Raw genomic sequence first — 19,033 nt, 5'->3', positions numbered from 1 at the left:
ACCTCACTGCAATTGTGCCACCCCTAGACTCGAAACCTGCCTGGGGGGTAGGGGGCGTCTGTCCTCTCTCCCACATTGAACCTCTCTGTCCATTTCATTTTACTTTTTCAGAATGTGTCTGCAGAACTCTGACGACCATCTCTGTCCGCATCTACAAGGAACTGGGGGTGAGTGCTCTGCCCCTGCCTTGCCTGCCCCTCCAGTGTGCAAAGCCTTTGATTCCAGAATCTCCCTTTTCATGCCCTCCACAATCCATTTTCAGGTGTTTGCTATATTCAGTTCTTAATCTGAGATAATTTTGCCACCTGTATTTCAACTTGCAGCACTCCTGAGCATCTCGGAAGCGTTTCTTTATTTAAGAAGCAAAAGCAGTTTCCAAGCCCCTTTGGTCACAGTACGAAAAATGTGGGTTGTTTCTATCTCTTTGTACTGCTTTTAATACTCCCCCAGAGTTTCAGATCCTGCTTGTCCTGGATCCCACCCAGCAATAGTCTACCAATTGGGAGGCCATGTTCAAATTCCATCCCTGAGTGACTTTGCATGTCTCTGTTGCTACCCTCACTCTCCTTGTGTTCCATCTTGCCAAATGCAGGCAGGTGCATGGGTGACTCCTTGCAATACAGCTAAGTGGCCAAAGCGCTGTATACTTTTGCAGCCACTCCACCTACACAGCTTGAGTGCATTTTTTGTGTGTTTTCAAATCTAGTGGAGTCTAGCAGTGATTTCTCCTTTGCCGGATTACTGAGGATATGATATATGTATATCTATGTACCCCCTGTGCATGTACAGCCAGTGTTGGCTTGGCACTCTCAGGCAGAGGCTGAGGGCGTAGAGCCCCCCACAGCAGCAGCTCCTTGCCTTCATCTTCCACCTGTCTTGGTGGGTTTCTATACAGCTTGCCTTTGAGAGCTGTGATAGCCAGTATCAGGGGAAACCTTGCTGTTTCTGAAAAGAGCTGCTCAGTGTCTATTCTCCTCTTCTCTCCACAGGAATCTCACACAACAAGATGTGTGAGGTGACAGTAAAGAATTTCCCCACCCACTTCATAGGCTGCTACTCACCTGAGGAAAGCCCTTGTTGCATCTGCCTTCAGTGGGGTATGGGATTGCTAAACCCCCCTCTTTTAATTTCCACTCTAGGTGCTGAGAGAAGCAGCAAGGCAAGGGGAGCCCATTCTCCACCTCTCTGAGACCTTCCGTGCCAAAGAGAACCAAGAGAAGCTGGAGAAATTTATCCAGCAGTTTATCTACAGCTAGTGTCTCCAAGGGGCCTTGTATGGTATCCAGAAGGTGTAGTTTCTGCTTCCTAGGTGTAGATGTTGGGGTGGGGTATAACGCCTTCTAACATTATTTTGAAAGTTGTCTTCACACAGGTGTGTGACCCTTTTGAAATCCCAGTTGAAAAGTTGCCTCTCATGTCAGGACTTCAGTGAGCCAGTGTTGAGGCCAATTAGTAAAGAACTAAAATCCATTTGTCGTTAAGTTCGTATGATTTTGTGTTTTATTTATAAAATAATTTAGATTGCACCCCACCCCTGGGAGCCGTTGTTGCTGACTTTGAAAAGTAATAAACAGTATTTTCTGACTGCATTTTTAACTGTGCCTGCTCTGTCCTTCCCCAACCTGGTGCCCCTTAGGAATTTTGGACTAAAACTCCCATTATCTCCTGCATCCTACAACAGCAGGTTAGAGAAGGCTTGAGTGGAAACTCAAGCACACCACCAGTGCATGTTGATAGTAACTTAAATGTGTTTTTGGACATATGCTAGTGAAAGTTGACAAAATAGGGAAATAGCTATTGCTATGCATTCCAAATCCATTTGAAATTGCCAGTATTCAGATGTGATTACCAACAGTTACCAAACTTTAGGTATTCCAAGGACTCTACAGCAAGTCTTCCTCAGGCTTCCCTGCCCCCCTCGTAGCTGGGAACCCTTTTTGCTCTTCAGGCAGAGGGGCTGTGAAGAATTACAGCACCTGCAGCTTCTTCTGCCAGAACAGAAAAGCTATATCTACTTGTGAAGAAGGGATCCTTCCTTGCACAGCTATTGGTCAAACACCTCCAAGCCCTTTGTGAGATATTTCAACCTGTGGCCCATGAATCAAAATTCCATGCTTTTTTAAAAAAGTTCTATGTCCAGTTAATCCAAACCCCCAATGAGTTTGATAGTAGCTGCTTTATTGTGAGTGAACAATCTAGACAGTTCTGTAATACAAAGGGGAAACCCACCCACTATAGCCTGTTCTGTACCAGAGACGATGAATGACCTCCCTCTTACTTCTGGTTGGCAGAGGAAAGGCAAGGCTCAGGCTCACCTTCATGTCTCTTCATTGAGATGGTGCCCAGGAATTGCAGTGCTGTTGAACCAGTTTTTCAGGCTCCGTCTTCTTGTGACTCCTGGGAGGAGTCATCCCCGTTCCCTTAATTCCAGAAATCCCTTGATCTATTCTCGTGATTGGATTTGATTAGGAGACTCAAGTAGAGCCATTGCAGCTGTGCAGGGCCAGGGGATCTGAAGGGATGCAGCAGGATGCCATCATGCCACCTTGTTTCGGATAGTTCCCAACTCATCGATCTCACACTGCACTTCATCTCCCCTCTGTGGTACAAGAGAATTACAGCAGCTCCTACATTAAGTTGCAATAACAATATAACACTGACACAGGAGACAATAGCAGACTTCCAGCTTGTGCAGCACCCCATCTCCAAAGCTTATGTTCCCATTTATTTATTTTTTACACATCAAAATGCATGTTTCTGTATCATAAACATGCAGTTTTAAGTGCATATTACAAAAAAAAACCCCACAAAGTATTTGGTATGGCTACATTTCCTTATAAAAACCAACTTTATTTAAGTTTATTTGGGTGTTCAGCCCTTAACAGGGGCTTTGACTGCCCTCCCTAAATGCTAAATGCTGTTGCCAATTGCTAATAGGGCATCTGTAGGGTAAAGATGCATTATTTTGTTAAGGGTGGGCGGGCAAAGTTGGATGAACCACCACATCCTCTGCTGGGCTCTTGCCAGCAGGGCACAAGCCCCAGCCCCACCTGCAGCACAGTTATTTCCCTCTCACTGAGAATAAGGGGGGGGGGGTGAGGATTCACTACACTATGGTTACCAGACGTCCCTGTTTCCCAGGGACAATCCCAGATTCACAAATCTGTCCCTGGACAAAATCCATCCCCAGAATGTCCCCGGATTTCATTTAATGTCTCTGGATTTATATTTTAAGTGTTGTAGATTCATTAGTAGGGAATGAATGTTGCGTGATTGGTTCAACGGCATGAGACACATCATATGGGGACTTCCGGTGAGGCAAAATGGTGGGCACCAGGCAGCGAGCAACCCCTGAAGCCAGCCAGAGCCAACTGCGCTACCAGGCTGCTGAAACTGCCGCTGCCACTGCCGAGGGGGAACCGGGGACACCCAGCGCATCAACTGGGGGAACTGCTGACCCCCCCCAAACAACACAAATTGAGCCGGGAGCAAGAGCACCCAGCCAACTGCCCAGCAGCGCTCCGGGGCCAGGAAAACCCTGGAGCTGACACAGGGAGAAGGAGGAGAGAGAAAGAGGAAGGAGAAACAAGAGGGGAGCCCCGACCTTGCCGTGCCAGTGCCGGCACCAGTGCTAAGGAGGAGAGGTAGGAGAGCACCAGGAGGGCAAGGACACATGGCCAAGCCCAGGCCTGACGCGAGCCTACTCCATGGCAGCTAGCGCTCCAAGAGAGCAGGCCGGGACCCAGAGGAAGACCGCGTGACAGAGGAGACCACAGAAGAGAAGATATTACTTCTTTTTTTAAAAAAACCCCAAAAACTGTTAAAAACAACTTTTTTCTCTCTTCAAAAAAAATGTGTCCCCCAGATTCTTGGGGGAAAAAAATCTGGTAACCTTACATTGCACCCACTACACCCCAAAGTGGCCCCATCCTCACAGGACTCCAAGTGCAACAGCAGCACTCGCCCCATTGTGTGTCCAAGTAACTGGCATAGAGGCAAATTTTCTCCAACATGGCCGTCATGGCCACTAGCCCTTGATAGCCTTATCCTCCATAAACTGTTGGCCATCACTGCCTCTTGTGGGAGCGAGTCCCATCATTTAACTCTGCACTGTGCAAAGGAGGACATTATTTTCTGTGTGCTGAATCTTCCAACATACAACTGAGTTTCCTCTCCAGTGTTGAGAGAACAGGAGGTGCTGGATCCACCCCTTGATAAGCATTATGCCCCACAGTGGAGGCATCTGCTCCCCAAGCAATGCAGAGGGATCTGCCCTCCCAAGGTCAAAAGTCTCTTGGCCCTCAGAGAGGAAGATCTGGTGCCTTCCTTTGGCCCTTGCAATGCCCAGCCAGAGGCCGAAGAACTGAAGGGCTAGTCTATTGGCTTTATGGGATGACCTCACAGCTGCTGCCTTGTTCAGAATGTCTAAATGCTACAAAGGAAAAATAAGCATCCCTGCCAATCCTCCAATCAAAAGAGCTCAAACGAGGGAAGATGTTGGCAGAGCCTACAAATTAATTGGGAACAGGGCTCACCTTGAGAAAGATGGGGGGCTTCCGGAAAACTCCAACACCTGGCGGAGTCCCTGTGAGGAAGACGTCTCCTGGGTATAGGGTGACGAACCTGCCAAAAACGGGCCAGAGCAAGATTTATTATTAAAAATTAATTTTTTTATACCCCATCCATTTGGGCGGCTTCCAGCACATATAAAAACATACTAAAACGTCAAACATTAAAAAATGCTGATACAAGGCTGCCTTCAGATATCTTCTAAAAATTGTGTAGTTCCTTATCTTGACATCTGATGGGAGGGCATTCCACAGGGAAGGTGCCGCTGCTGAGAAGGTCCTCTACCTGGTTCCCCAGAACTTCACTTTTTAGAATGAGAGAACTGCCAGAAGATCCTCAGAGGTGGACCTCAGTGTCCAGGTTCAACAATGGGGGGGGGGGGGAGGTTGGAGATGCTCTAGGGATACTGAAGGCATACTTACCGTATTTTTTGATGTATAACACGCTCCTGTGTATAACATGACCTCTATGTTCATAGAATCATAGAATGATAGAGTTGGAAGAGACCACAAGGGCCATCGAGTCCAACCCCCTGCCAAGCAGGAAACACCATCAGAGCACTCCTGACATATGGTTGTCAAGCCTCTGCTTAAAGACCTCCAAAGAAGGAGACTCCACCACACTCCTTGGCAGCAAATTCCACTGTCAAACAGCTCTTACTGTCAGGAAGTTCTTCCTAATGTTTAGGTGGAATCTTCTTTCTTGTAGTTTGGAACCATTGCTCCGTGTCCGCTTCTCTGGAGCAGCAGAAAACAACCTTTCTCCCTCCTCTATGTGACATCCTTTTATATATTTGAACATGGCCATCATATCACCCCTTAACCTCTTCTTCTCCAGGCTAAACATGCCCAGCTCCTTTAGCCATTCCTCATAAGGCATTGTTTCCAGGCCTTTGACCATTTTGGTTGCCTCCTCTGGACACGTTCCAGCTTGTCAGTGTCCTTCTTGAACTGTGGTGCCCAGAACTGGACACAGTACTCCAGGTGAGGTCTGACCAGAGCAGAATACAGTGGCACTATTACTTCCCTTGATCTAGATGCTATACTCCTATTGATGCAGCCCAGAATTGCATTGGCTTTTTTAGCTGCCGCGTCACACTGTTAGCTCATGTCAAGTTTGTGGTCAACCAAGACTCCTAGATCCTTTTCACATGTACTGCTCTCAAGCCAGGTGTCACCCATCTTGTCTTTGTGCCTCTCATTTTTTTTTGCCAAAGTGCAATACTTTACATTTCTCCCTGTTAAAATTCATCTTGTTTGTTTTGGCCCAGTTCTCTAATCTGTCAAGGTCGTTTTGAAGTGTGATCCTGTCCTCTGAGGTGTTAGCCACCCCTCCCAGTTTGGTGTCATCTGCAACTTTGATCAGGATGCCCTTGAGTCCATCATCCAAGTCATTGATAAAGATGTTGAACAAGACAGGGCCCAAGACAGAACCCTGTGGCACCCCACTAGTCACTCTTCTCCAGGATGAAGAGGAACCATTGATGAGCACCCTTTGGGTTCGGTCAGTCAGCCAGTTACAAATCCACTGAGTGGTAGCATAGTCAAGACCGCATTTTACCAGCTTCTTTACAAGAATATCATGGGGCACCTTGTCAAATGCCTTGCTGAAATCAAGGTAGGCTACATCCACTGGGTTCCCTTCATCTACCAGGCTTGTAATTCTGTCAAAAAATGAGATCAGGTTAGTCTGACATGACTTATTTTTCAGAAATCCATGCTGACTATTAGTGATCACAGTATTCCTTTCTAGGTGCTCACAGACTGTTTGCTTAATGATCTGCTCCAGAATCTTCCCTGGTATTGATGTCAGACTGACTGGGCGGTAATTGTTTGGGTCCTCTCTTTTCCCCTTTTTGAAAATACGGACAACATTTGCCCTCCTCCAGTCTGCCGGGACTTCGCCTGTTCTCCAGGAATTCTCAGAGATGACTGCCAGTGGTTCTGAGATCACATCTGCCAGTTCTTTTAATACTCTTGGATGCAGTTCATCTGGCCCTGGAGACTTGAATACATCTAAACTAGCCAAGTATTCTTGTACTATCTCCTTAGTTATTCTGGGCTGTGTTTCCTCTGCTGAATCATTTGCTCCAAATTCTTCAGGTCGGGCATTGTTTTCTTTATCGGAGAAGACTGAGGCAAAGAAGGCATTGAGGAGTTCAGCCCTTTCTGTGTCCCCTGTTTGCATTTCACCATCTTCTCCTCTGAGTGACCCCACTGTTTCTTTCTTCTTCCTTTTGCTACGAACATACCCATAAAAGCCTTTTTTGTTGCTTTTAACCTCTCTAGCAAGCCTGAGTTCATTCTGTGCTTTAGCTTTTCTGACTTTGTGTCTACACGTGCTGGCTATTTGTTTGAATTCCTCTTTGGTGGTTTCCCCCCTTTTCCATTTTTTGTACACATCCTTTTTTAATCTTAACTCAGTTAAAAGTTCTTTAGATAGCCACCCTGGCTTCTTTAGGCACCTTCCATGTTTCCGTCTCATTGGTATTGCCTGAAGTTGTGCTTTTACTATCTCCCTCTTAACAAACTCCCAGCCATCATGAACTCCCTTTCCTTTTAGTATTACTGTCCATGGGATCTCACCCAGCACTTCCCTAAGTTTTATGAAGTCGGCTTTCTTAAAGTCAAGAAATTGAGTCCTAGTATGCTTGGCTGCTCCTTTCCGCTGTATAGTAAACTTCAGAAGAGCATGATCACTCGCGCCTAATGATCCTTCCACTTCTACCCCACTAACCAGGTCATCAACAGGTCATACTCCTATTGATGCAGGTAATTATTTGGGTCCTCTCTTTCCCCCTTTTTGAAAATAGGGACAAAATTTGTCCTCTGAGTGTTTTGGGACTCCAAATAAAGAAATCCCCCATATGCACTATCCGTGTATAAGATGACCCCCAATTTTAAGCTTGAAAAAATAGGGGGGAAATATAGTCTTATATACGGAAAAATACGGTCATTAATTTGGTACCATATACCACCTGTAGATCTCAGGGCAGTTCACAAGATAAAAATACTGGATAAAAAACCCAAAATGCATGGGGCCACTAGGTGGCGCATCGGAAGATGGCTGACAATAACATCTCTCCGACCCACACGAGGTAATTTGGAGGCTACGATGGGGGTAATTAGCCTCCTTAACCCCCCCAGGATTATGGGGGGGACAGCCCTTGCCTGCTGTGCCCTATACCACCCCCGAATTTGTGGGGGTGGGGGCACTAGGCACAAAGCCCTCCTGTGGGATTTTCGGCACTCCTTGACGCCGTCCCCGATTCGCGCCGCTGGTTGCAATGATCTTTAAAAGGAACAAATTTGGACGTGATTAATTGCACATACATCAAGGAAAAAGGGAGTAAATACTGCTGACAGAAGAGATCTCTGATAACAAGACAACAATAAAATACGAGAAGAACGTCAAGATACGGTAATGACTGAGGGGGAAGGGGGGGAAAAACCTGCCTCTACCTTTTTATGTGACCTAACAAGAATCCCCCTCCCCTAATGAGTCAGAAATTAAGGACTTAAGCTGTGGATTTAAGGCTGTGTGGAGATAAACTTTCGATCCAAAGCAATGTTTCAAGATGAAGCTGGAAAGCTAAGAGTTTTGGAGTGACGCAGTCAGGAAAAAATGCCGTTCGCCATTTTGTGAGGCATTGTGGGAGCTCTTGGGTCTGGGAGGAGAAAGAGAGAAATAGAGCTGTTTACATATCGTGAATCAACTCCTTGGTGGGACTTTAGAGCGACAAATGCCAAAATTTACGATGGAAAAAGTGATGTTATCTACGAAGGAGATATATGGAAACCATCTGGACTTAGTGGAGGAACGGGAAATCCACACAGGAATATAACACTTGCTATCGGCTTAAGGAGACTAACAGAAGAGATCGTAAAGGAAAAAGAGAAATTATACGAACAAGATATGATGTGGCAACACCAAGATAAGACTGGATAGAATTATGAACTTTGTTTGGACTGATTGGGACTGATTTGGACATTAACGCAGTAATAAGAAGATGATCTGAATTCCCCTTTGGATCTTGAAGTATGGGTTCCCCCAACAAAATTTAAAAATTTGGCTTTGTAATTCGGAATTTATATGATGTGATTTAATTTGATGTGATTGGCCAGTTAATAAAAATTATTTTTTAAAAAAAACAAACCCAAAATGCATATTAAGAACAAGTATAAGAACAAAACAAACCAATAACCACCCCTTCCCATCCCATAACACATTTAAAATGGCATTGGTTGTCATTTCTGCCCAACGCCTAAAGGTGTATAATGAAGGCGTCAGGTGAACTTCCCTGGGGAGAGCATTCCACAAGCAGGGGGCCACTGCAGAAAAGGTCCGTTCTAGTGTTGCCACCCTCTGGACCTCTTTCGGAGGAGGCACACAAAGAAGGGCTTCGGAGAATGAATGCAGGGTCTGGGTAGGTTCATATGGAGAAAGGCGGTGCTTGAGATATTGTGGTCCTGAGCCATTTAAGGCTTTATGGGTCAACGCCAGCACTTTGAATTAGGCCTGGAAACAAACTGGCAGCTAGGATTGATGTAATAGACTCACAACGTCTTGCCCCAGTGTGTAACCCAGCTGCTGAATTCTCCACCAGTTGAAGTTTCTGAACTGTCATCAGAGGCCGCCCTACATATAACACATTGCAGTAATCTAACCCTGAGGTTACCAGAGCATAGACAACAGTAGTTGAGGAGGAGACGGGGGTCATGGGGAGCACTTACTTGGAAACCCATGCAACAAGTGCCTCCGTCTTGAATATCAACTGGCTGGTACTGCTGTTCTGGACAAGCTCCCCATTCACTCGACAGCGGATGCCCAGGTTGTGGGGGTCTGGTGGTAGCAACAAGAGCAGAGAGCAACATGAAATCACACACAAAAGAGAAGGCACAGCATTTATGAAAATGGGGCATCCTTCTGGAAACACAGGAATCATAGAACTGCAGAGTTGGCAGGGACCATGGGCGTCATCTAGTCCAACTCCCTGCAATGCAAGAATCTTTTTGCCCAGAGTGGGGCTCGAACACCATGACCCTGTAACTGAGCGTCTCAGGCTCTACCGACGTGAGCCATCCAACAGAAGTTTCCCTATGTCCACCTCGCTCAGTACTATCTATCCTGACCAGCAGGGGCTCTCCAGGGCTTCAGAGGGGGGCATTCCCACCCTTACCTAGAGATGTTGAAGACTGAACCTGGGACCTTCTGCATGCAAAGCAGATGCTCTACCACTGAGCTGCAGCCACTTCCTCTTAAGGCCCTTATGGATTTGCTCTAACAAAAGTATTCTGTGCTAAAATCAGGAAAGAACGATGGAATCCTGCAGTCTTATCTGTTCAACTGCTGGGTCCCCAGGGCACTTGTGTTATTAATGTACACCGTAACTGCACAGACCTTACTGCAAGCACTTTAGAAACCTCTGGCTGCAATGCAGCTGCAGTCCAGTAGGAACTAGTGGGTCCAGATGTGTGTTCCCATGGCAGCATCCCCTTTACATCAAAGAGCTGCATCCAGCTAACAAACCTGCCAGATGGTCATCATAGGTTGGGCTGTGCGTCCAGAGGCCTGGGAAGCCGCTGAGACTCAGACTGTTCTTGCTGAAGTGAGGCAATGTGGAAAACTGTCCTTACAAAGAGGCAAGAGATTAGTAGCCTGGGATAGTACCACGGAGGGTTTTTTATTTTACATGGGCTGTTTATTCACACAAAATTTGGTTATTATCCTGCACTTTGCAATGCAATCATCCCATCACTACTTCTTTTTTTAAGTTTTATACAGTTTTATTGAGAATAAAAGAATGTACAGAAATACAAAAACAAGCAGGAAGCTAAGCCTTCCCATCACTTTTCTAACTGCACTGAAAAGTGCAGGAGAAGCACCACTAGCCGCCAATGTTGCACCACCTCCGTGTGAACGTATCAGGATGAACACTCAACAAGTGATACTGTGGAACCCCTGGGCATGTTTGACCCACCTCCACTGAAGTATTGCAGCAATTTAAAAAAAATTCAGTGCAGTTGAGTCAGCACAACTGATGACTTATTCAGACTATGGGTGCAGGCATGTGGTACACACACGGCCCTGGATGTTTCCCCATCTGTACTTCTATCGTAAGGACATTACATTTCCGCAACATCAAACAAAAAAAATGCATCTCTGCACAGATGGATGCACAAGGAACAGTAGGCCAAGAAATCAAGGCAGGCAGGAGCAACAGTGATTGAAGAAGAAGGAAGAGGACAGAGCTTGGTCAGAGAGCCTGAGTGGTCCTCAGGTGACCCACAGGTTGCCCAAGAGGGTTCTAGGAGATGCAAAATTTACTCTCGAGCAGCTGGGAAGGGATCCTGAGACAGGCTTGTCCTCTCCTCAAACCCTGGAGGCAAAAAGAAAAAGGGGGCGATGTCATTGCTGGTTCCAAACCTGAGATGGAATCCTTGGTGACAAGGGCTGGTCCCAGGGGGCAGAAGGTGTCGAAGGTCTTCCCCAGAAGCCACTGCTTTCCATTTTTCTGCATCTGCCAGTCTCTGGCACTCACATCATGGGCAACGGTGAACCCGGCTACATGGCTCATGGCATCTGACTCCTGGGGGAGAGAAGCAAGATGCAACAATATCGCTGTGAAACTGGGGGCTGGAGAAGAAAAGGTTAATGGGCACTTCCTTTATTAGGTAAACTTCAAGCGATATTGCCATGGGAACTAACAGGCTATTTTGTGTTTGCTAATGGTATGGCTTTATTCTCCTTCTCCTCCCCCCTTCTGAACTGGCATATTCCTTTTCTACCCTTTCTTTGCTCTCCCCTGTGCTTAACAATATTTTATACATCAAACCTGGTTATCATATGCACAAGAATAAAATGAGGAGACCCAGGCACACCACCTTGAGTTCCTTGGAAGAAAGGTTGGATATAAGTGTAATACTAAACTAATAAATACCAGTGAATGAATCTTTGGAAATTCCTGAATGGGGGCAGGCCTTACTTCCCACTCGGGGTGTAATCTAGGGCTGCATTCAGACGTAGTGTTTATTGTGTTAGTTTTAATGGTTATAATGCTGGTACTTCAGTCCCAATTTATGGCATTCCTTTCACACTGCAAGACCAGATGCTTTATGGAACTGTGGTGTTTTGATTGATGCACTATCATGTTGTGCTAAATTTTAAATGGCAGGAAAGAACTGGATGCCCAGGACATAGTCCCAAATTTGGTCACGTGAGCAGAGGTTATGCGATTATGAACACCTTGGTAAAATTACAAGGCAATTTTTATTATTTATGAAACTGCAAAGCATTGAAGACATGGATGGTGCTAGATACCGACAACACAGCCATTTTAGGCTACAATCCTGCACCCACTAACTTGGCTATACCACAAAAAACAATGGAACTTACTTCTGAGTAGATATGTGCAGACCTGCAGGGCAGTGTTAATTCTGCAGCTCCCTGCCCTGGGCACCCGGGAAAGGGCAAGCTGTAAGATCAAAACAAAACCACAGGTCCCAATGTGGTGCAAACTGCTGACATCTGGCTTACCTGGATGTGTTTTCCTTTCTTCCCAATGATGAAGGCCAGCTCCACCTCCCAGTCCACTTGCTAGAAGAGGGAACAGGCAAGGTCAGTCTTGGCACCTGATAGATCAGTGCTGGACTAGCAAGGCCAGCAGGGAGAAGGAACACAGGAATCTGACTTGGACTATTCTCCCAGTGTTCCATGCTGCCTTCAGGAGGCCACCCTTGGCATTTATCGGAGTTGGTGGGAATTGCCCATGGGGAAAGTGCTGCTATGGTCCTCAGGTCCTGCTTGCAAGCTTCCCAGAGGCATCTGGCTGGGCAATGTGAGGAGATGCTGGACTAGGTGGGTCTTTGGTCTGATCCAGCAGCCAAGCTCTTCTTGTGGTGCAACTGATAGCACTGGGGCCACAAGTACCAGGCTGGCTTCCCATACCTTCTTTTGTGCAAGCCATCCCCCTAGTGAAATCAGGACACCACTAAGCTTGTGTGCTTCCCATGGGCATATGTCTGGCCACTGTAAGACCAGGATGGTGGACTAAAGATGAGCCACTGGCCTGATCTAGCAAGCTCTTCTTATGTCAAGGCTATCAAAGGCTACCTGCCATGATGGCTATGCTCTGCCTCCACAGCTGGACATCAGAAACAACGGAGGGGAGAGCAGTCTTGCTGTCGGGTCCTGCTTGTGGGCTTCTCACAGACATGTGGCTGGCCACAGTGAGAACAGCATGGTGGACTAGATGAGTCCCCTTTGGCCTGATGCAGCAGGCTCTTATGTTCTTAACCCACTCTAGGCTAAGGAAGGGTCACTGCAGTATTCTTCAACCTTGGGTCCCCAGATATTCTTGGAAAACCCAGCCCCATTTACTTCGCTCTCTGCTGGGTGGATGATGTTGTCGTAGGGACCCACGATGGAGCTGCTGAACTTGCTGAAGATTATGGGCTCCTTGGGGATCTTGACATTCTGCTCCAGGCAATGATCCACATAGTTCATCCCAACACAGATCACCTTGTCTGGGTTCGTGACAGGAGCCAACAGGGTCACCTTGGATCGGGGAAGGACATGCTGGCCAGACACCTGCGCTCTGTGGGCAGAAGATGGAGACAGAGGCATCTCAAGTGGGGACCCCAGACAGTGTCAGGCAAGGTGGCAGAAAGTGAGAACGAGAGCTTGCTGCAGCTTCAGTATTGCAAGCAGGTTTTGAAATCCCCTTTGTTGTTTCCAAAGCCTGGCAAGCCTTTTGCACAGACTAGCCACCCCTACTGTTAGGCAGAGTGAGGAGATGCTGGGTGGCCGACAGCCCTGCTAGTTATCCCTCCTCAACCCCCTGCCTGTAACCTCCTGTTAGATGGCTTGCCAACCTTTTTATGCCTGTGAGCAGATTTGGATTTCTAAGTAAAAGCTATGGATACCACCCTCTCTGTTCCATCCCCACCACCCTTGCCCCGGATCAGTGCACACTTCTCTGAGAAAGTGTGTGCGCCCCTGCTTTGCTTTCCCAAGAGATCTGGGTAAAAGTTGGATCCAACAAATTTAATCTGAGCCTTGAAAAGCACATAGAGCTGAAAGCAGAAGTGGGAAAATGTTGCTCTTCCTTCAGCTCTACATACCAAAGGGAGGAAAATATAATCACCACCTCACAACCAAGGGGGAGGGGAGAGAATCAGAGGCTTTGTGGGAGCCAGGAGAAGACCTCAAGAGTGCCAATGCGCCCATGGGTGTCATGCTGGCAACCCCAAAGTTAAAGATCAGAGCTGCGTGTGCCATGCAGCCTGCCTGCACCCCATGGCTAGCCTACTTCCTCAGGTGTGGTACAGGACACACTGCCCTGTTGCCAGGATTGTAACAGGAGGCACCAGCCCAGTCAGCTTCGAGGCAGGAAAGGTGGGGGCACCATCTTGTTCTTTGTCTCAGGTAGATACAGCAACCCAGTCGCTGGATACTACTCTTAAGACCCTGGGCATGGGCCTTGTTTTTACAGCAGGGGTGGGGGCCTTTTTCTGCCTCAGGAGCACATTCCCTTCTCAATAACCTTGGGGAGCCACCTGCCAGTCGCAGATGGGGCCAGCGGCAAAAGTGGGTGCAGCAATGAATACAAATGCAACCTTTGTACATTAAGCCAGTTTCTGCATGCACTCACACACGCCTCTCAGTCCTGCTCCTAGGCAAGCAAAAGCAATGACCAGAGTTCATTTCAAGACAAAGGCACCTTCTAGGCAGGCAAAAACACTCCCTGAGGGTGTGAAGCAAGGCCACCGAGGGCGTTGCCTGGGCCTGAGGGTCTCCGATGCTGGTGTGGAGGCTTCAGTGAACCCTTCACAAAACCACCCTGCTTGGCCCTATCCCATTCCACTTATTCTGAAAGCTCTCCGCCACCTCCTCCTCCACCCCACCCCCCAGCTCTAATGACCCAGATCTTGCTCCTCTTGGCTTCCTCCCTCCACCAGCCAGCAGGTCCTTTTATGACCCTGAAGACCTCCAGGTACCTTTTAGCAACAGCGAGGGCTGCATCTCCTCCTTCCAAGAAGGCGCGCATGTTGCTGGGCAGAGAGGGGTCAAAGGCGTTCAAGTCCACCACGTCCCCTCCATCCTTCTCCAGCCCGATCCGGGGCTCTGCCGCAGACTCCTTAGGATGGAACTGGACCAGCCTCATGGCCCCGCTCAGGTGGGACACACACCTGGACCCTAACTTCTTCCAGCGGTGGCTCCCCAGCTGTGGCCAGCTTGGCCTGAGACCCACCAGAAGAGGTATTTGCAGCTGGCACAGCATCCACACCTGCAGGGGGGTGGAGAAAGCAGGCTCAGAGAAAGCAGCCCAAGGGGCACAGTTGGAAGAGCTGCCAGAAGAGGAAGAGCAGCCACTAGGAAATACTGCAGTGCAATTCCCCTTTGTGGGGAAGGGAGCTGCTCAAGAGGCACAGCACTGCATTTGAGAGGCAGTGAGAGATCTGTTGAGTCCAGCTGCTGAAGGCCAAGGAAGGGGAGTCCTGCTGAATATTCTTCTTCAAATACCTTGAATACAAATACTTTTCAACAGTGGCAGTTCACACGGAACTACGGCAAAGGCACCTGGGTGCCATCAGAAGTCGGACAACGGAGGATTTCACTCAAAGATGAATGGCTAGAAATGATGTGCAAGGACCTGGCAAGAAAATGCAGGAGGAGGAGGAGGAAGAGGAAGAGGGGCAAGGCAGAGATCTGGTGGAGCCCTGCCCCATATTATGAAGGTGCCTCTATGCAAAGAGTGACTGGAAGTACGAAAACAGAAGCTTCACCTCAGGGATCCACAGCCTAAGCTCATCCAGGAGAAGGAAAACTCTGGTGAGAAAATCCAGACCGAGGGAGGGAGGGGAAAGTGTGGGAAGACCGTAATTCGGAGGAGAATGTTTTATGTTTCTTTTGATATTAGAAGTATTATGTAGAAAGATAAGAAAAAGTACAGAGATACAGGATGTCCAATTAGGGCAACAAAATTATAAATTAAGGGCATTTGCAGGTGATGTAGTTCTTTTTCTGGACAAATGTAATGGAGGTATTAAAAATGATAAAGCAGTATGGTGATCTTGTAGGTTTTTATATAAATAAGGATAAAACAAAAATGTTGGTTAAAAATATAGATTAACAAATAAAATATTACAAGCAAAGAGTGGCTTAAAGTTAGAAAGGTATTTGGATAACAAGTAAAAATGCAATGTTGTGTGAAAATAACTACATTAAAGTGTGGAACAGCATGAAATTTGACTTGTGTAGATGGGTAAGAATAGAGTTTTGGGAAGAAATTCTGCCATAAAAATGAATGCATTGCTTGAGATGAGTTTTCTTTTTCAGACAATCCCAGTAATACATAAAATGAGTTGTCTTAAACAATGGCAAAAAGAACTCTCTATCTGGCAAGGGAAAAAAACAAGAATTAAATATAAAATATTAATAGATGCAAGGGGAAGAGGTGGATTCTTGATGTCGGATCTGAAATTGTATTATGAAGCTTCATGTTTAACCTGGTTGGAGGAATGGCTAACAATGAATAACACTAGACAGTTGAATTTAGAAGGTTATGGGTGGTACACCAACTTATGGTATGAAAAGAATTTTAAAATCATGTTATAAGAAGCCTATATGGTGTTTGGACCCAATATAGAGATATTTTGGAAAGGAAAACACCATGGTGGTTATCTCCATTGGAGGCAAGTGCCCAACAGGAATTAAATATGAGAGCAAGATGGGATACTTACGGGATGTATTAAAATTCTCTCATGGGGGGTTGCAAACTGAAAAAAACAAGAAGAATTCCAGGAGTGGGTAATGGGGTGGTTTCAGTACCATCAGCTAAATGAACTATTTAAGAACTCTTCAATTACTGCTGCCTTTTTGCAGCTGGAAGATTTTGGCCTCATCCATGCTGTCATTTCATGCGCATAGTGAACTGCCTCTACTCTGTTGTCCATACAACATTCTTTTTTATATTTAATTTTTTATTGGTTTTATAGACTTAACATAAAATCCAATTTATACACTTCTCTTAACAATTCTAACCCTTTGCCAAACCCCACCGCAGCAATCAGCTCTCTCTTTTCCTCAAGGAAAAGATTGGTCTTGGCACAGATAGCCTGAAACCCACAGAGGAAGTGAATCCTTATACCAGAAACTTCTCCCCACCCCACCCTCCACTGCTATAATGCAGAAATGAGCAAGTGGCGCTTTTCCTAGCATGGAGATTAAGTCATGGGGGGCGGGGTGGGGCCTTCCCCCATTGGGGTAACCTGCTGCAGCAAAGAGTGCTGGGCTCCAAGAGAACAGTCGGACTTTCTGAAGGGAATAAAATGGGGCCACTTGCAGATCTTGGACAGTCTTCACCAACCTGTTGCCCTCCCCCCCCCCCCGATGTTGCTGGAACAGAGCATCCATCTGGAATGGCAGCAATCTGGAGCTGAGCCCATAACACCGTATCTGAGAGCCAGTGTGGCACTGTGACTAGGAGCCTTGGGATAGAGACCCGCACTAAAGGGGGCTGGACTAGATGTCCCTCAGGGTGTCTCCCAACTCTTCCATTCTGATTCTATGGGCCAATCTCCATTCAGCCATGAAGTTCACCGGGTGACCTTGGGCCAGCCAGCCACTTGCTCCCTCTTGGCCTAACCCAGGGGGAGGCAAACTAAGGCGGGGGGGGGGGGGCTGGATCTGGCTCAACTGCCTTCTCAATCCAGGAATCCGTCTGGGAATCAGTGTATTTTTACATGAGTGGAATGTGTCCTTTTATTTACAATGCATCTCTGGGTTATTTGTGGGGCATAGGAATTCGTTCCCCCCCCCCCCATATAGTCCGGCCCCCGACAAGGTCTGAGGGGCTGTGGACCGGCCCCCTGCTGAAAGTGTTTCCTGACCCCGGGCCTAACCCGACCTACTCCGCGGGGCTGCAAGGGAGAGAACTCGAGGCGGCGCCTCCTGGGAGGAAAGGCAAGGAAACAAGCAAATTCCCTGTCCGGGCCAAGGCTGCCCCCCTCCCCCTGGAGACCCCCAAGAGGGACCTTCGCCCTCCGCCGGGCGGCCTCTCGCCCAGGTAGGCGCGCGGACTACAGCTCCCAGGGGGCAGCGCGGCGTGGCCGTAGAGGTACGAAAAGCGGAGAGGGCGCGGCCGGCCTGCCTAACTGCCTGCCGCGGGTTTTCGGCCACGAAGCGCGCTCCATCTGGGTGGCGGCCTTCTCCCCAGCCCCGCGCGCGGGCTGCGGCTGCTGCTGCGGCTGCTGCTCCCCCCGATCTCGCTCCGCTGCGCGAGGGGCGGCCGGACTGGAGGGGCCGAAACCCTCTGGCCCCTTTGCCGTCCGGGGCGCGGCCGCCTCCGCCACCGCGGAGCCCCTCTCGGCCGCTGCAGCAACTGCAGCCCCTCACCTGTCCGGCTGCGCGCAGCGACCTCGGGCCAGGGTTTCCTGGTCGGCGCATGCGCCACAGTAGTCCTTCCGCATAAACTGCAACTCCCAGCATGCACCTCGCTCTCGTCAGATTGGCGGGGGGGCGGGGCAAAGTAGGCGGGGCGGGGAAGCGACCAACGGCGCCTTAAGCGTGTTTTTTTTGCTGAGCCCGGTTTCTGGAGGAGCCGCGTCCGGCCCATTGCACCTTCTGACGCGATGTCACTGCGAACCCCCACATCCATGCAGATATGCATGCTTTTATTTGTCTGCCGCTTTCCCACAGGTCAACGCGTGCTCAAGGCGGCTCACAACATGGAAATATGCCTAACTGCAGCATAATGAAAGTTGTCATTAGCAATAAATAAAAGCTCAAAATATGTGCAACCAAACTGAACAATTTCCACATAAATCACAACATCCAAAAGACAGACAAAAAAAGCAACACCCCCTGCAGCGAAACAAAAACCCAAAACCCAAACAGCCCAGCCCAGCCCAGCTGACCTTGCAGAGCCAGAGCAAAATAAACAGCGGGAGGCATCTTCTTTCCTAATGATGGGGTGAACTTTGTTCCACATGTTAGATTTCTGAAGAAAAGAGAAAAGATGAGATGGGCCGGAGGGGTGGGGGATGGGGAAAACCTTGTGGGGAGCTACTTTCTCTCCCCCCCCCCCCAAATGTCATGCGGATAACAATGTTCAGAATGGGGGCTTCTGGGCTTCTTGTTTAGTCCTGTCCGCCTCTTCGTGACCCCCTGGACCAGAGCAGGCCAGGCACTCCTATCTTCTGCTGCCTCCCACAGTTTGGTCAGACTCCTGTTAGTAGCTTCAAGAACACTGTCCAGCCATCTCGTCCTCTGCCGTCCCCTTCTCCTTGTGCCCTCTGTTGTGACGTGGGGTTTGTGATTTCTGCTCTCTTGACATAATATGCTGGAGACAGTTCTCTAGTAACACTTCTTTATTAAGCAAACAAGACTGAGACTTGAGGAGGGGAGAGCTACATTTATAGGGACAGGGAACTAGCTAGAAAGGATACATTTTGGAGGGAAC

General features: G+C 48.0%; 2 protein-coding genes across 10 annotated transcripts in view; one reads left to right on the top strand and one right to left on the bottom strand.

The window, feature by feature from the left end:
* Window positions 1–1,466, top strand: part of GPAT2 (glycerol-3-phosphate acyltransferase 2, mitochondrial) — a 282,276-nt gene extending 280,810 nt beyond the window's left edge. For all 8 annotated transcript variants that reach the window (XM_081870014.1, XM_081870007.1, XM_081870011.1 and 5 more), the window contains 2 exons: window positions 112–167; window positions 1,140–1,466. In XM_081870014.1, coding sequence (XP_081726140.1) covers window positions 112–167; window positions 1,140–1,256 — 173 coding nt within the window. In that variant the 3' untranslated portion in view covers window positions 1,257–1,466. The remainder of the gene's footprint in view (window positions 1–111; window positions 168–1,139) is intronic.
* A 693-nt stretch (window positions 1,467–2,159) lies between these two features.
* Window positions 2,160–18,053, bottom strand: LOC309346376 (oxaloacetate tautomerase fahd2, mitochondrial). Of its 2 annotated transcripts, none has more exons than XM_081870061.1 (8): window positions 17,968–18,053; window positions 14,568–14,857; window positions 12,949–13,165; window positions 12,106–12,165; window positions 10,996–11,158; window positions 9,303–9,411; window positions 4,536–4,623; window positions 2,160–2,599 (listed from the first exon to the last, which is right to left on the bottom strand). In XM_081870061.1, exons 1-8 carry the CDS (start codon window positions 18,016–18,018, stop codon window positions 2,537–2,539), a joined length of 1,041 nt encoding a protein of 346 aa, XP_081726187.1. In that variant the 5' UTR covers window positions 18,019–18,053; the 3' UTR covers window positions 2,160–2,536. The 2 variants fall into 2 exon arrangements, with proteins under 2 accessions (XP_081726187.1, XP_081726188.1); XM_081870062.1 differs by lacking the exon at window positions 17,968–18,053 and adding an exon at window positions 17,607–17,637.
* Between the last annotated feature and the right edge of the window lie 980 nt (window positions 18,054–19,033).

Source organism: Podarcis erhardii (assembly GCF_964252035.2).
Source record: "Podarcis erhardii genome assembly, chromosome: 7".
Taxonomy (NCBI): Eukaryota; Metazoa; Chordata; class Lepidosauria; order Squamata; family Lacertidae; genus Podarcis; species Podarcis erhardii.
The sequence above is the reverse complement of the archived record's forward strand: the minus strand, read 5'-3'. Positions and strand labels throughout refer to the sequence as shown.

What these genes read in the sequence shown, in the direction of transcription:
- LOC309346376 (XM_081870061.1), bottom strand. Translation starts at nt 18,018, where the DNA reads ATGCGCCGACCAGGAAACCCTGGCCCGAGGTCGCTGCGCGCAGCCGGA. An exon ending in GCCCTCGCTGTTGCTAAAAG is followed by an intron (nt 13,166 to 14,567) that starts GTACCTGGAGGT and finishes TTCTGCCCACAG; the next exon opens with AGCGCAGGTGTCTGGCCAGC. An exon ending in TCCACCCAGCAGAGAGCGAA is followed by an intron (nt 12,166 to 12,948) that starts GTAAATGGGGCT and finishes TCCCTCTTCTAG; the next exon opens with CAAGTGGACTGGGAGGTGGA.